Source organism: Hippopotamus amphibius, chromosome 17 (genome assembly GCF_030028045.1).
Source record: "Hippopotamus amphibius kiboko isolate mHipAmp2 chromosome 17, mHipAmp2.hap2, whole genome shotgun sequence".
Classification (NCBI taxonomy): Eukaryota; Metazoa; Chordata; class Mammalia; order Artiodactyla; family Hippopotamidae; genus Hippopotamus; species Hippopotamus amphibius.
The window spans coordinates 15,949,052-15,965,181 of record NC_080202.1 but is presented as its reverse complement, the minus strand read 5'-3'; the positions used below and the strand labels follow the sequence as shown (position 1 = coordinate 15,965,181).

Sequence of the window (16,130 nt, the reverse complement as noted above, 5' to 3'; positions counted from 1 at the left end):
GGGCCCTCCGCCCCATCCTGCGTGAGAGCCCTCCCCCACCCCACCCCCCAGCCCTGGGGAGCAGCGAGGCCTCGATCTCTCTTCCCGAGGGGAGAGAGGAGCCCCTGCTTCGTGGAGGGGGCGAGCCTGGTGGAGAGCCGACCCCGAAGCCGCCGGCCCGCCGGGTGCGTGGCGCGTCCGGCCGAGCGGGCACTAGGACCGCGCGGGCGCGGCCCCGCCCCCTCTTCCGGCGGGCGGGCTCGTGGGCCGGGCGCAGGCCGCGGCCGCCAGTCGGCGCCGCCCGCAGCCGGGAGCGCGGCCCGAGCGAGGCGCGGGCTGTGGGGCCGCGGCGTACCCGGCCCCGCTCGCCCGTGCCCGCCCGCCATGCCCGGCTTCGACTACAAGTTCTTGGAGAAGCCCAAGCGGCGGCTGCTGTGCCCGCTGTGCGGGAAGCCTATGCGCGAGCCCGTGCAGGTCTCTACCTGCGGCCACCGCTTCTGCGACACCTGCCTGCAGGAGTTCCTCAGGTGCGGCCCGGGGGAGAGCGGGGACGGCCGGCGGGGGGTGGGAGACGCCGCCGGGGGAGGGCCCAGGCCGGAGGCGTGCCGGGCCTTTGTCTGCGCCGCGGCCCCGAGACCTCAGGGGCGCCCACCGTGACGTCACGGGGCGGCGGTGACGTCAGGCCTCGAGGGAGGACCCCACGCACTAATCCGTAGGGTCCCGCGTGCCGCGCTCCAGGTGGGAAGAATTCCGTGCCTTCCCGCAGGGTGGAGGTGGGAAAGGACGCCCTTCCTGATCCGTGGCCGGCCCTTCCCCCTCACCTGGGGCCACAGCGGCCTCAGCCTTGAACTTTGAAACCTTCTGGGAAGAGGAGGACAAAACCCTCTGCCCCGCGCAGCACCTTAAGCTTCCGGAGTTTTCACCCATCTAAGCTCTTCCGAGAACGGCAGCTATTGTTCTCCCATTTCACAGATGAGGAGACGAGATTCAAATTAAAAGAAAGGCTGCGACTTGCCCACGGTCGCACAGTTACCTGAAGACTTAACTGGGTTGTGAGCCCGGGCTGCACGATAGAGGAACTGCGACGCTCCCAATCTCCCCTGAAGCAGGAACCCGTTGGGTGTCCCTCCCTGCCCCTGGGGGTCTCGAGTACCGCGAGTGCTCTAGAAATCATTAGGGAGGGGTCGCACCCTGGGTGTGACTGAACGCCCTGCCTTCTTCCGATCCAGGTTCATCCCTCGGCTCCTGGGCGACACCCGTCGAGTTCTGGGCGCCGTGGTGTCCTGAGTCTCCTGCCCACACTGGGACCTGCTCAGTCCAGGGTGTGGGGGGGCGAGAAGAGGGAACCTTGGCTCCTGGGGAGGTCGTGCGCCGAGAACACGGGGGAAGGCTGGGTCAGCCCCTGCCATGTGTCAGGAGGCTGTTTGCTGAGGGTTCGCGGGGCGCAGGCTGGGAGAACACCTCTGGGTTTCCTGCCTTAAGTGCTCCCTCCCTCCGTCCTTCGCAGCCCCTGGCCCGGCAGAAATCTCAGCAGGCCCTTTGTTTTCTGTTCCTTGCAGCCTGGGCCGGTCCTGCCCTCACATATGCTCCTGCACAGGCTGCTGTGCTGCCCCCTCCTCCTTTTGCCTCCTCCCTCCTCCCTCCTCCCTTCAGTGTACACACACTCCCCTCCCGACACACAGCCCCATTGTCTTCTTCTGTGCCCTTCCGCGGCCCTCTGGTTTCCAGATGAGGCCAGCTGAGCCTCCCCCCTCCTCAGCTGACCCACCCTGACTGCCTCGGGGAAGGAACGGGGTTGGGGGGGGAGAGGTGGCTGTCAGGCTGGTTTCCCTCCTCCTGTGTCCCTCTCTGCTACTCCTGCCCCTCCCCCTCCCGGAAATCCCCTCTTCCTCTCCCACAGCCCCCTCCCCTCATCCTGCCTTCTCCCCGGGGCCTGGGCCTCCACTGCACAGCCTGGAGCAGTCTCTGCCCCTGCTCCCCCCCACCTCCGCTAGCGCCTGAGTTCTGACGCTGAGGCCCGGGAGGAAAGCGATGGTGGGACAGGCACTGCCCCTCCCACCCTACCAGCCAGGGTGTCCATAGCCCCGGGGGAACCTTTGTCCTGGCTGGGCCCCAAGCTGCCCAGGCTAATCTGCCTGAAGCCTGGGTACTTGCCTCAGTCCCCTCCCTGACTCCAAAACCACTAAGTCAGCACATTCCTGAAGCAGTCAAGCAGACCCCCTCCCCCATGGCCCACCCCTCTTTCCCCACTCCTGCGAGGGCTATTACTCAGGTTGGTCCAGGAAGGCTGGTTGCCCTGTGGGCACGGGCACACCTCCTCAGTGCCTGGGCACGTCTGATTCTTGGCACTGGCAGCATGGCCAGTAGTAGTCATGGGGTCAGGGGGAGGAGGTGGGGGCCAGGAATCCTTTGCGCACCCGGGGCATGGACCGTCTGCATCCTGCAGAGTGCCATCGTGGACAGGGCTGCCGTGTAGCCTCTGCTTCCACCTTCACCCTTGCCTGCCTCCCACCTGCCTGACTCAGACTTGCCAGAAATGCCCCACCTGAGGGCCTTCAGCCCTGCTGGGTGAGCCCTTGCCCTGCCTAGGCCACGCCAGGCATGTGTGACTGGTCCTGGCTAGGGTCAGCAAGGCCATGTTGGCAGGAGGAGGTGTGCCACAGGTTCCTCGAGTCCTGACAGCCTGGTGAGGGATTGGCGGAGGAGAGGGAGGGCAGCAGAAGGGTCCGCAGGCTTCAGATGCTTGCCGTGCACTGACCAGACTCTTGCTGTGCTTGCCTGGACAGTTTTTCTGAACTAGCCTCTCTCCCGTGTACAGGGTAGTAGAAACTATCTGAGCTGTGGAATCAGACATATCCAGTTCAGCTGTGAGCCTCAGTTCTTTCAGCTGCCAAATGGGGACACTGAGCCCCTTCTCAGGCAGCTGGTGAGAACTAGATGGGAGTGTAAACACAGTACCTTGGAGGGAGCCTTTCCTCTTTGCTTTAGAAGATACACCCACATAGGAGGAGGGAAGAGTTGGGGTAAGGTGGTCTAAGCTGACCTTTGCCCTGGGTCTTGGCTGGGCACCTTCATGGGGGCTGGGCAGCCCTGGCATTTAATCTCAGCCCATCCTTGTTCACCCTCCCCCGTCCGCTTTCAGTCCAGCCAATGAAAACTAACCTGGGGGACTGGGTGGCTGGGCAGCCTGTTTCCCAGTCCAGCTGCCATTCTGGGGGGAGGGGTGCCAGCTGCCACCTGTTGGTCAAATGCTGTGTGAGGCAGCTGCCTCTGCCTCCACTGGGCCCAGATCCACCCTCCCCAGGACAGGAGCTGGGATCTTCTGGGGTCCTGGAGAAGTGGGTACCCTCAGGCCTCCACTTGCCCTCTCAGGTGGGGCTGCCTGGGAACCGGTCTGGTGAGGGAAGGAGGCTGCCCGGGTTGAGGGGGTGGGGCCCAGGGATCTCCCTTCCCATAATGTGGTGCCTTGACCCTCTCCCCTCCCCCTTCACAGTGAAGGAGTCTTCAAGTGCCCTGAGGATCAACTTCCTCTGGACTATGCCAAGGTGAGTCCACCGTGCCAGGTACAGGCTCTTGCCCTTGGTGGAGGCTGGAGCTGCTGCAGCCAGTGGGCTCAAGGCCAATGTCAACCCAGTGCTGCAGAATCATGCGCCCCCACAAAGGTGGCCTGTTCCCTCCCACCAGGCCAGTTTGCAAATGAGGCCCGTGTTTGCCCTGGAGGGCAGGCACAATGCCCAGCCTGTGGGGGTGCACAGAGCTGCTCTGTGCCCACCAGAAGTGTTCCCCTCCCCTTTGGGTGGCTGGCCAGACCTGTGGCTGAGGGCCAGGACCCCTCTACCCGGAGGAAGGAAGCAGAGGGTGTGGGGGCTGCTTGGGACTAAGCAGGCTGATTGGCTGCCACCCCAAAGGGAGTGTCCTATGCCAGTGCACAGGGGAGCCTGGGATCTAGTGTGGGGCAGATTCCACCTGCTGTGTTCTTTATCCCTGGGCACAGAGGGGAATTTAGCCCAAGAGAGGCTGTTACTGGCTCTAAGGTAGGGAGCTAGCCTTTCTGGGGGTGGAGGAGGTGGGAACTGGAGACTGTAGCAGGCTCTGACCGTGACCGGTTCCTCTCCTCTTGCCCCCAGATCTACCCAGACCCAGAGCTGGAGGTACAGGTATTGGGCCTGCCTATCCGCTGCATCCACAGTGAGGAGGGCTGCCGCTGGAGTGGGCCCCTTCGCCACCTACAGGTGAGGCTCTGAAGGCAGCGGGGTGGGGGGCCAGCCCCTCCCTGGGCAGACACTAACTGCGGCCCCTCCCACCAGGCCCACCTGAATACCTGCAGCTTCAATGTGGTCCCCTGCCCCAACCGCTGCCCCGCCAAGCTGAGCCGCCGGGATCTGCCTGCGCACCTGCAGCACGACTGCCCCAAGCGGCGCCTCAAGTGCGAGTTCTGTGGCTGTGACTTCAGCGGGGAGGCCTTTGAGGTGGGTGGGGCCTGGCTGAGGATAGAGGGAGACTGGGGTACCTGGTGGCCCAGGGATCCCTTAACTCAGCCCCTCTGGCATTTCCGCAGAGCCACGAGGGTGTGTGCCCACAAGAGAGTGTGTACTGCGAGAACAAGTGCGGCGCTCGCATGATGCGGCGGCTGCTGGCCCAGCATGCCACCTCTGAGTGCCCCAAGCGCACCCAGCCTTGCACCTACTGCACCAAGGAGTTTGTCTTCGACACCATCCAGGTGAGGCCCTTCCTGAGCTGTGGGGCGTGGGGCAGGTAGCAGGGAGTCAGGCTACTGACTGCTTCTCTCTGCCTCTACGGCCCTAGAGCCACCAGTACCAATGCCCGAGGCTGCCGGTGCCGTGCCCCAACCAGTGTGGCGTGGGCACCGTGGCTCGGGAGGACCTGCCGGGCCATCTCAAGGACAGCTGTAGCACTGCCCTGGTGCTGTGCCCATTCAAAGACTCCGGCTGCAAGCACAGGGTGAGATGCCTCCCTTCCTGTCAGCTCCATCCTTGGTCCGTGAAACCTCAGGAGCCTCAGTCCTTCCCCTGCTGGCCAGCTCCTAGTGCCCTCTACCTTCCTCATTCAGAGCTGGGTGCCCACTGCCCTGCACCTACTCCTCCCCTCTCCCCTGGGCTTGCCCCTACTAACTCTCCTCTCCTTCCCCATGGCCTGGGGCTTTGCCAACAGTGCCCTAAGCTGGCAATGGCGCGGCATGTGGAGGAGAGCGTGAAACCACACCTGGCCATGATGTGTGCTCTGGTGAGCCGGCAGCGGCAGGAGCTGCAGGAGCTGCGGAGAGAGCTGGAGGAGCTTTCCGTGGGCAGCGATGGTGTGCTCATCTGGAAGATTGGCAGTTACGGACGCAGGCTACAGGAGGCCAAAGCCAAGCCCAACCTTGAGTGCTTCAGCCCTGCATTCTACACACATAAGTATGGCTACAAGCTGCAGGTGTCTGCGTTCCTCAATGGCAATGGCAGTGGTGAGGGCACGCATCTCTCGCTTTACATTCGCGTGCTGCCAGGTGCCTTTGACAATCTCCTTGAGTGGCCCTTTGCCCGCCGCGTCACCTTCTCCCTGCTGGATCAGAGCGACCCTGGGCTGGCTAAGCCACAGCATGTCACTGAGACCTTTCACCCTGATCCAAACTGGAAGAATTTCCAAAAACCAGGCACTTGGCGGGGCTCCCTGGATGAGAGTTCTTTGGGCTTTGGTTACCCCAAGTTCATCTCCCACCAGGATATCCGCAAGCGAAACTATGTGCGGGATGATGCAGTCTTCATCCGTGCCTCTGTTGAATTGCCCCGAAAGATCCTCAGCTGAGAGCAGACCCAGCTGCAGGAGAAAGAGGGGGTGGGAAATGACCTCCATCAGGCAGGCTGAGCCTGGAGAGGGGGCCGGACCCCCTGACAGCTGCTGCTGCTGCCTGGGTTCTGTTCCCCTCCCTCCTTCCCCACCACCCTCAGGTGCCTCCTATTGGTGCTTCAGCCCTGGCCTCTGGGAAGAGCAGGTCTTAGGGTCATCAAGGGCTTGGAAACAAGTGATCCCAGAGCCTGTCTCCTGGACAGGGCAGACATGCCTTGGTGCTGGCCACACTCTTCCTGGGACTGAGGTGCCTGCTGGTGCTATGTCCCAAGAGCCATAGGGGGGGAGGGGGAGTTGGGAAACGGGGGTAGTTAAAGAATCTGTCTTCAGCTCCGATTTCTCCTTTCCCCAGCTGTGTCCCCTCTGGTTATTTATTTACTTAGTGCCAGGAGGGCACAGCAGGGGAGCCCTGATTTTTAATAAATCTTGAATTGTATTTATTAACTTGGTTCCAGCCTGACTCATCTGGGTTGTTTGGGGTCCTGGAAGGCTGGGCCCAATTTTGAAGTCAAGGAACCAGTCCGGGACTGCAACCACTCTGGCCCCAGAATCCAGCAGCCCTGCTGGGTCGTCCTCTGGTGGCGACAAAGGGACTGCATTAGGCTTTGTGTGAAAGACGGCTGCCTGCTGCTGCCCTCTGGTGGTTAGATGAGCGGGGTGCAGGCTTGGACATTTTGTAAGGTTAGAGCCCCTAGTCCATACCCCACCAAAGACTAGTGCCTGTGCTGTAGGCGAGTCTTTCTTGGTCTAATGATAACAGCTACCATTTAGTGAGTACTTTTGGTGTGACAGACACTGTTAAGCACTTTATATGCATTATTTCATTTAATACAACAGTTAAGTATGATAGCTTTTAATAAAAGGACCTATCTTAGGCTGTGGTGAAGATAAACGCATATCCCCAGCACAAAATAGAGTTGGTCCTTTGCATCTGTGGGTTCCACATCCTTGAATTCAATCAACAGCGAACTGGAAATATTTGGGGAAAGTTCCAGAAAGTTACGAAAAGCAGAAGTTATTGGCCATTCATGGGCAAATTGACATAGTATTACATTCTATTACAAATAATCTAGAGATTATTTAAAACATACCAGAAGATGTGTGTAGGCTACATGCAGATACTATGCTATTTTATATCAGGGACTTGAGCATCTGTGGATTTTGGTATCCGCTGAGTATTCTTAAAGCAATTCCCTGTGGATACTGGGGGATGACTGTGAGTGCTTGATGAATGTCAGTCTAACTCCAAAGCCCAGCCCACACCCAGGGACTCCTAAACTGAGCAAAAGGCACTTGGATTTTCTCATCCACACTTACTTGCTTTTCACACAGGCCTCAATGGGTGCCTTCGATTATCCACATTTGACTGGTGAAATGGAACAGAGGAGTGAATTGACTTCAGTGATCTTTCAGCTAGTTTGGGGCAGGGCCTGGGTTTTTTTTTTTTTCCTTATCACTGGATTCAGTTTTAAGCTCCAGCAATCCCTAGAATAGCTTCCTTTAATTTTGGCAATAGATTTGGTTTTGGATCTTTTCTGTGCTTGCTTTTTGGCAAGTTACTTCGCTGCACGAGGCATCCTTACTCTCACTGGTAAAATGAGAATAATCCTGCTAGCTTCGTAAAGACTAACTCAGCCTAAAGTGCCTTACTCTTGCCTTGTCCTGAGAAGAGGCTCTGTGTATGGGAAGCATCGTTTAGTAAGGAGAAGGCTCAAGGGCTCTAGCTTGCCTTCTCTACTTTCCCAGACAGAGACCCAGGTGAAAAGAGCCCTTATCAGAAGGGGACAGGAAAGGTCTAAGCCTGAGCCAGCCAGCCCAGGGAACTAACCAACTTAGCCTTCAAAAATTCAAATTCACTGATCTAGGGAAGAGATGAAGCTTTGGCTGCCTTGCTGAGAAAGTAAAGATGGCTCTTTCACCAGCTAAACCATCTTGGCACAGTGAGGCCTGGAAGCTGGTAGAGAAGACCATGAACTCACTTAAGCATGGCCTTCAAGCAACAACAGGTGGAACCACTCTTCTGCATTAGCCTTCCAAGAGAAGCCAGAACCCCCTGCATCAAGCTTGTGCTCCCTCTGCTGGCAGTACTGTGCCCCTGCACCATTCCAGGCAGTAGGTTCACAAAGAAGGTTGGTGCCTCCTTCAGTTGCCTGCAACAATGGATGTTGCAATTGACCTCCCACTCCAGGCCTTGCCCTCATTCAGTGCTTTTGCAAGCAGTCATACTTGCTTGTGGAACTCAGGCCAGGTTTTTGCATCACAGTGTGAGCTGGGCTCAGCTCACTGTGTACTCTGTCTTAGCTGTGACCCTAGGCTAACTGCAGGTCTCATCTGACACAGGCAGAAAAGGGCTTTCTTTTACAGGGATGGGATGAGGCGTAAAGGAGGCAAAAGACCTTCACAAAAGGGCCCCCCACAGAAAAGGGCATACTCAGAAGGGTGCTTTCAACTCCACTTTTGAGAGCCACCTACCAACCATCTGATTCCACCCTGAGTCCCACAACCTGCGGGATCTTTCCTTCCCTCAACCACATCTTAGCCCAGACCCAAACTCAGCAGGAAGGGGAGGAGGGGACCTAAAGTGCTCTTTTGGATTTTTTTTTCCCCTGCAGACAAAAAAGTTCTCCAACACTCAGCCCTTAAAACTCAAATCACCATGAGGGTCGCTTTTCATGTTACAGATTACAACAGCATTACTTCCACCTGTCAGAGGCCCTCAGAAATTTCAAAATGTTGGGGGGTGGAGACAGACGTTTAGTCTTAAGTTGGCTTACTAGCAAACCAGATCCCCATTTTTCAATGACGGATGGTCCCTGCAGTGAAAGTGGCAGTACACTGAACTGGACCCGCCAGTGAAGGGCAGCAGACCATACTTAACCAAACCCCTTACAGCCCTGGCTAGGGAGAGGGCCAGCCAGCTGGGTACTCTCCAGGGGCTGACTGAGCACACCTGGTCTGGGGTAATGGATTGGGAGGGCTTCTGACTGGGACAAACACTAGGGGGTCCCCTTAAAAATGAGAAATTACTTCTAGTAAATAAGACGTTAAAAACCATTAAGGAAGATCACCTTAAACACTGACAGCATTAAACGAATAGGACAAGATCAAAAGGTGAGTTTTTTCTTTTTACTGGTTTATAATAATCTTAAAAACCCCATCACACCCATAAACCACCACAGGTGAGAGGATGAGGGAGCTGGAGAACGAATGCTACAGCATGTGTACGGCGGAGGGATCCAGGTATTTCCTAGGGGCAGTGTGGAATGGAGGCAGGGGGCGTGGATAGGAGGCCCTGGCTTGGACCCTTATTGCTGGTTGGGGGTTGGCTGGCAGAGGGGGAGAGGGGCTCAGGGTGAACAAGGAAACATCTCACACCAAAGGCAAGGGGGGGAGGGGGCAGGAGGTCACAGTACATTTTCCATGCAGACTAGGGGTGGGAGAGCTTGAGACTTGCACCCCTACACAGGAAGAGATGGGTTTGAGGTTTGATATTAAGCCCCCAAGTTGGTGTCTGGTCCAATTTCCTAAAGTGACAGCTCACCTTTTGGGGAGAGGCATTGGAAAAAATTACAGCAAAAACATCTGGTTTGGAGGTCAAGCAAAGGATAAGAGGAGACAGTGGTGTTCTTTCAGAGAATTTAACTCAGAGAAGCAAGAACTGGAAGGGGCCCCTGGGTGAGATGGTGGCCAACACACTGGGAGAAGGCATCACACCAGAAGCTACAGGTGCTCCTGAGGGCTCAGGACAGGGAGGTACCAGTGTTCACAGACAGCAGGAAAACAACTGGGAACAATAAATTAGGACTTCATGTTGCTCTATCATTTGGCATAACACAATCAGGCATTTTTTTTCTTTTTTTTTTTTCTCTTTTTAAATATAAGGCAACTTGCCAACACATAATTTAAAAACTGGTCTTCAGTCACATTGCTTTCAATCACTAGAGAATTTCTGGCTAAAGAACAGTGGATAGTATAGTAAACAAAACCCAAAATCTTAAATAAGAACATCAGCTCACATTCCCCAGAAACAAGAGGAAATGGTAGGGCTTATTTGGTTTAAAAAAAAAAAAAAAAAAAGCAAAAAAAAGGCCAACTATGCATCTTTAACAGAAGGGTGCAAAACATTACAACAAAACATCATCTAAGTTTAAAGTTATAGAAAAGCTTTAAATTTCTAGCCAACTAACTGTCACCTGGGAATGAGACGTTGAGCACGGAGTGGGTCAAGAAAGGGCAAGGGGGAGAAGGGGCTGTTTCCAGTAGAGGCCCATCTCCAGCTGTGAGAACCATGCTCGTTTGGTAAAGGAGAATTCAAAGAGCTTAAGGCTTTGTGTTTTTCTCTTCATTAAACTGAGGGGCTGTGAAAGGTGACTAGACAGTGAATGCACCTGTGGGGCCGCTCACACACACTGCTACTCAAACCCACACTACATTCATACAGAAACAGGACGTTTAGAACTTACAGTGTAGACCAATAGTCTTAGCCAGTGTAGAGAGAACCAAATGCAGTTTAACTTTTTTCTCAGTGTTTTTTATTCCAAACTCCAATGTGATCATCCCATACCTACTACCTAATTCCTCAAGTAAGACTGTTTTTTTGTTTTGTTTTGCTTAATTTTTTTGAGGGGGGAGTGGGGGATGAGGGCAGCAGGTGACTTAGGAGAGAGACAACAGTGAGAAAGATCTTGGGTATGCCGGATGGTCTTGGCATTTCTCTAGAGATGGAAAGGGAGTCAGGAACCAAGGTATCAACACAAAGACAAGTTTTTTTCCCTCATGTCTCAAGGCTATGGCCACGTGCCTGCAGGATGCCCTTGAGGAGTGTACCAAGGACAAGTGCAGTAGCTCTGGGATCAATGCAGATGGAAAACAAAGCCTTGACGAATGGAGAAAGGCTGGGAGGAGATGCAGACTGGGTCAGTTTTGATTTGAGGTCTTTGGGTAGATAAGGAATTGGCTTCCAGAGCACTTGGGAAGTCTGGCTTCTTAGTCCCAGAGAGAGAGAGAGACAGACAGACAGGGAGAGGCCTAGCTTAGGTGGCTGAGTGCCAGAGCTACCTCACCTATGGGGCCCTTCCCTTAGCCCACACCTCAGTCCTAAGGGAAAAATTGAGAGGTGAAGGAAAAGACAAAAGGAGGCTGGTGGGAAATGGCCAGGGGGTAGGAAGTGGACTGACAGGCAGGCATTGGAGACAAAAGCCTGGACTAGGGATTAGGTCCCAACAAAAACCCAAAAGTTGCTGGGGCCGGTAGAGGAGAAGATGAGGGCAAAGAGGATCCCCCTCTGTCCTCAATTATATCCCACTAAATTCCCTTTCTTAGACATCTAAGAATGATCACATTGGAGCAGTGAAACTTTGAAACTATCCAATTACTCAAAAGTAAGACTAAACCTAGGAGGGTGATGTATGACATGTAGCTTGTGGAGGGCACCAGGGCTACCTATCTATACCCAGGGTGCTGAACATGAAGATTCCGACTATCTGTGGGGTCAGGGGCTCGGCTGCCAGGGGCTCGCTGGGCCTTGCTCAGCATGGCCAGGCTCTGTTCTCGGAAGCAGGCCTGCTGGAAATCCCCACTTAGGTAATCCACTGTTTGCATCAGGCTGTTCTGGCTTGCCACTGGACCCCCCCCGGTCCCGGCCCGGTAGTGGGCCCCAGCAGCCGCCGCCGCACAGTCGAGGGGTGCACCCGCAGGCTGCCCACCGTGGAACGGCATGGCGAGGTCCTGAGACCCCGAGCTGTCGCTATTGGGAGTGGGCAGAATGTTGTTCCACAGGGGTTGGAAGTAGTGACCATTGGGGTAGGCCAATGGGGCTGCCAGGCCGTTGACTGGTGGGGATGGGGTTGGCTTCTCCAGGGGTGGCTTCAGATGGAAAGACTGTGCCAGGCAGAGTTCCTGCGGGTAGGCAGGGGCCTTGCCCACAAAGCCAGGCCCTGCCAACTCGCGTCCTGCCGCATGCTTGCCTGTTAGGCCAGAGGCCGGCGTCCCACCAGCCTCACTGCACATCTGCTGTAAGTGGGCCAGCTGGTGCTGGTTCCAGGCGACTGGCTTGAGGTCGCTAGGGTAGCCAGTGGGGGCTCGAGCGATGCCCGTGGGCAGGTTGACAGGGCCTGCGGCGGGCAGTGCGGCTGTGGCCGCGTGGGTGTGCTCCATGGCATTGACCACACATGAAGGCATTGGTGTGGGGACACTGTGGGTCGACACCCGCGTGCTTGCATTGATGAGCAGACTGCGACTAATGGGGCTGGGGTTGGCGATCTGGCCCTCACACACTGAGGTAGTGCTGGCGCCTGCCCGCGTCTGGCAAAACTGGTTGATCTGGTGCACGATGCTGCTCAGGTCCGGGGGCTGGCTGTGCTGCAGGGTGGCCGCCATGGAAAGGGGGATAGTTGAGGTAGACACGGTCACATTCGGGGGGGCATCTGAGTCTGGCATCTTCCGGCCTCCATGCAGCAAGGGAGTTGGGGGGTGCTGGAGACCCTGGTGAGACAGGGCCTGAGGATGGACCAAGCCCTGGGTTTGGGCCAGGGGCTGAGGGTGGCCCAGGCCCTGAGGCTGCTGGAGGCTCTGAGGGTGGGACAGCGCCTGGGGTGGCGGGATACCCTGAGGGTGCTGCAGCGTCTGGGGAGGGGCATGGGCCAGGGTCTGTGCGTGCTGCAGGGCCTGCTGGCGGGCCAGAGCCTGGGCCTGGGGGTGGGCTAAAGTGCTGGGTGCCACAGTAGCATAGGGTGCCACTGGGGGGTTCATGATGGCCTCAGGGAGCAACCGGGCTCGGGTGCCGTCAAAGTCCTTGAGTATGCTCTTGGCTGGCACTTTGACAATGGCAAGCAGGCCTGCCTTGGCGGCAGCCTGAGTCGGGTAGGGGCTGTAGCGCTGGGCTGATGTGTCGAGGCCGTTCACAGTACGACGAACGTGTTTCCGCTGGGGAACCTTCACACTGTTGGGGAAGATTTTTATAGTCAGTGGGTTGTTTGCGACCTTCTTAGCATACGCGTCCAATTCGGCTGGGGTAGGGTAGTGAGCAGTTCTCATTTTCTGTGTAGTGTCCCCTAGAGAGAGAGAAGGGGAAGGAGAGCAAAGAAGGAGAGGGAGCTCATCAGTGCCAAGCCAACCAGCCCTTCTAGATTTCCCATTTGAGGGCCTGCGGGGCAGGGCTAACTAAGTTGTCATCCCTAGCCTTCATTTCAGACCCAGCCTCAGCCCCACAAAAACAAGCACTGCTAACATTTAGTGTGTACTTCTTTTTTTTTTTTTTAGTGCGTACTTCTAAAGAGCCAGGTCTTGTGCCGAGTGAAAGGCTATCTCAATGAATTCTTGCTATTGCTTTAGGAGGCAGGTACTATCCTGATATTCCTACTTTACAAATGAGGTCACTCAAGGTCAGAATAGCAGAACAACTTTCAATAGTCTTGTATCGTAAAGAGCCAGAATTTGGTCAATTCTCACGTGGAATTCTCTCCAAGTTCCTACCAGCCCATGCTGGCCGGGGGTTGAAGGTCCTAAGCAGAGCTGTTTGTCAGGGCCACTCAGTCCCTGCCCCATGACACCCTGGGGAAGGAGGCACCCAGAATGACTCCTCTTCAGTCTGCAGCGGCCAGTGAAGCATCAGCTTTCTCTCTGCCTTGGCAGCTGGGGCACTGTGCCCACCGGGTGGGCATCCTGGCACAGTAGACAGGATGCTTCTTTTTCAGGGGCAGAGGAGTAAGCTGCCAACATCCCTCCCCCATCCCCATGTCACAAGTTCACTTTTGTTTACAGCTTACTCTCAGCCTGACTGGGTGAAGATCAAAAGGCTTTATTTATTTCCTTGTGGGGGGTGACAATAATGACAGGGCAGCAGGGAGGGAACTGAGGAGAAAGGATTCAGAGAATCTTTAAATCCGGAGAGCCAAAAATAGTCTGTATTCGGGCCCCTTTCAGCTGTCACTTTCCAAAATGAAAAAGGAAAAACCTGCCTTCCTTTGGAGACTGCGGAAACACCGCTCAATGGGCCTCATTAATGTTAACAGTCTCTTTGTTCCCATCTCCAGTTGCCTCCCATCAGGGGGGCTCCAGCGGATGTCGTGCTTCCAGTCAAAAAGGAAAAGGTTCTGAGAACAAGAGCTCTTTAAGGATGCCAGGCTCCTGGCAAGGGGTCTCTGCTCCATTCTCCCGCTCTCTGAGGGAGGGTCTCCCCTGAGTATACACAGAAGGTGCTTAATAAAGGCTTGCTGAGTAAGTACACAGACTGCCCAAAGCAAAAAAAAAGGGGGGGGCTTGGCTGGGAGCCTTGGCTCAGCTAGCTGACTCCCTCCTTACTTCCTCCCCTTGCAGGAGGCAGCCAGGGCAGACCAAGGACTACGCTGACCAAATGCCTGGCTTGTGGCCTCAGCTGGCTTGGCCCAAAGGCGACCCCATTCAAAGTCATGTCACTGGGCATCAACTGGAACAGAAGCAGTCTAGTGAGTGTGCTAGCAGGAAAAGGGTACAGCTGCCTGTATTAGGTGACATTGCTGGTTGGCTGGCAGCAACTGCTTAGAAACTGCTGCTCTTAGAAGCAAGAAGAGAAAGCTCGAGTCTAGGAGGAGCAGAGAGATCCAGACCCATGCTCAACGAGGTAGAACTTAGCAAAAAGGGTACAGAAAGGAAAAGGCTGTGCTTTCAAACACTGGCACGATGCCTTGAACTTAGTAGGCACTCCAACATATTTAAGGCTCTGCTTTATTTACTTAGTACAGAATAGTTGCTCCATCCATAAATGAAATGTCTGTAAGATGACTGATCTGAAGGTCTTAAAGGATGAATGTGACAGTGATAACTGAGGGCAGGAAGCAGAGGGAGGCAGAGAGGCCTGGAAGTCTCCCACCCACTAGGTAGCACTAGCTGGCAGGGAGGGTCAAAGCCTGGAGAACAGAGTTCTGCTGCTTATTCTAAACTACTGACCCTTAAGAGGCTTCAGCCTCGACAAAGTGGGGCCGTTTTCTGACCTGTTTTACATTCTCCTAGATAAGAAGACACTAAAAAAGTCTGGGATCACTGAAAGATCATCCCTAAACTCAAGGCACCAGAATCCCATTAGAAGCTGCCCTGGCCAGCCATTGTAAATTTTTTAGAGGTTTTTTTTTTTTTGTTTTGTTTTTTTTAAATAGTTGTGGCGCACGGGCTTAGCTGCTCCGCAGCGTGTGGGATCTTCCTGGGGTAGGGATCGAACCCACGTCCCCTGCATTGGCAGGCGGATTCTTAACCACTGCACCACCTAGCAATCCCCATTTTTTTTTAATTTATTTCTTTGGCTGCGTTGGGTCTTTGATGCTGTGCATGGGCTTTCTCCAGTTGTGGCACGTGGGGGCTACTCTTCAGTGCGGCACACAGGCTTCTCATTGCAGTGGCTTCTCTGTTGCAGAACACAGGCTCTAGGCGCACAGGCTTCAGCAGTTGCAGCATGTGGGCACAGTAGTTGTGGCTCGTGGGCTCTAGAGCACAGGCTCAGTAGTTGTGGTGCACGGGCTTAGTTACTTCTCGGCGTGTGGGATCTTCCCCGACCAAGGATCGAACCCATGTCCCCTGCACTGGCAGGCAGATTCTTTACCACTGTGCCACCAGGGAAGTCCCCAGCCATTGTACTTCTGTGTGACTGATCAAAAGCACGTGACACTCCTAGCTCAGTGCCTTCCTTACCCAGAGCAGACATGTAGTAAGTACTTGGTAAGTGTACTGTCTGACTGAACAACTGTGACTCAGCTGAATAATGGGACTCTGAAGCTGCTGGGTTTCAGTTCAGACAGGAAATGAAGGTCTGTCCCTCCATGTTGGGAGAGCTTTCCTCCATGTTGATGGGCTTCTCTCCTTGAAGGTCAGGTAACAGAGACTGGTACAGTGGCCTGCTGAATAACAGAGCTCTGCTGCTCCAAGTCAATACCAACTCTCAGGCTGGTTTTTTTCTTGCAGAGGCAGAAGGTACGGGGTTGGCCTCAACCAGGAATATGGAATGGGACACTACACCAGTCAGTTCTCTATATCTTGCCTCCACTGATACTGACAGCAGTGATGAGGTGAGGTGAGGTGAGGGCGGGGAGGGTGGACACAGGCTACCGTATATTAAGGAAGAATCTCAAGGATGAGATGAGCATACCGGACAAGAAAGAGGCCACATTCTGGGAAGCCAACATCACCCACCTCATGTACCAGACTTCAGCCCAACCCTTAAAAAAGAGCTAAGTTTTTCTCAGTACTTTATCTCAGTCCCCACAAAGGTACCCTTGAAGGCTTTCTTTCTTCTGTACTATCTTCCTCTAAGTGCACAGCTAACACAGATACTACAG

At 55.1% G+C, this 16,130-nt stretch overlaps 2 protein-coding genes across 5 annotated transcripts in view; one reads left to right on the top strand and one right to left on the bottom strand.

The window, feature by feature from the left end:
• The first annotated feature begins 253 nt into the window (after positions 1–253).
• On the top strand, positions 254–6,270 carry TRAF4 (TNF receptor associated factor 4). 2 transcript variants are annotated; one of them, XM_057715036.1, is made up of 8 exons: positions 393–506; positions 2,798–2,905; positions 3,473–3,524; positions 4,107–4,211; positions 4,287–4,448; positions 4,538–4,699; positions 4,786–4,941; positions 5,152–6,270. In XM_057715036.1, exons 2-8 carry the CDS (start codon positions 2,874–2,876, stop codon positions 5,782–5,784), a joined length of 1,302 nt encoding a protein of 433 aa, XP_057571019.1. In that variant the 5' UTR covers positions 393–506; positions 2,798–2,873; the 3' UTR covers positions 5,785–6,270. The 2 variants fall into 2 exon arrangements, with proteins under 2 accessions (XP_057571018.1, XP_057571019.1); XM_057715035.1 differs by lacking the exon at positions 2,798–2,905 and having other exon boundaries at positions 254–506.
• Positions 6,271–8,943: 2,673 nt separating this feature from the next.
• FAM222B (family with sequence similarity 222 member B) overlaps positions 8,944–16,130 on the bottom strand; it is a 62,193-nt gene continuing 55,006 nt past the window's right edge. For 2 of the 3 annotated variants that reach the window (XM_057715033.1, XM_057715031.1), the window contains exon 3: positions 8,944–12,878. In XM_057715033.1, the coding sequence (XP_057571016.1) occupies positions 11,269–12,878 (1,610 nt within the window). In that variant the 3' untranslated portion in view covers positions 8,944–11,268. The remainder of the gene's footprint in view (positions 12,879–16,130) is intronic. The other variant, XM_057715034.1, reaches the window with a different exon arrangement.

Coding starts and splice junctions, on each gene's coding strand:
- TRAF4 (XM_057715035.1), top strand. CDS start 364: ATGCCCGGCTTCGACTACAAGTTCTTGGAGAAGCCCAAGCGGCGGCTG. Junction 4,449..4,537: donor TCAGCGGGGAGGCCTTTGAG/GTGGGTGGGGCC, acceptor GCATTTCCGCAG/AGCCACGAGGGTGTGTGCCC. Junction 4,942..5,151: donor ACTCCGGCTGCAAGCACAGG/GTGAGATGCCTC, acceptor CTTTGCCAACAG/TGCCCTAAGCTGGCAATGGC.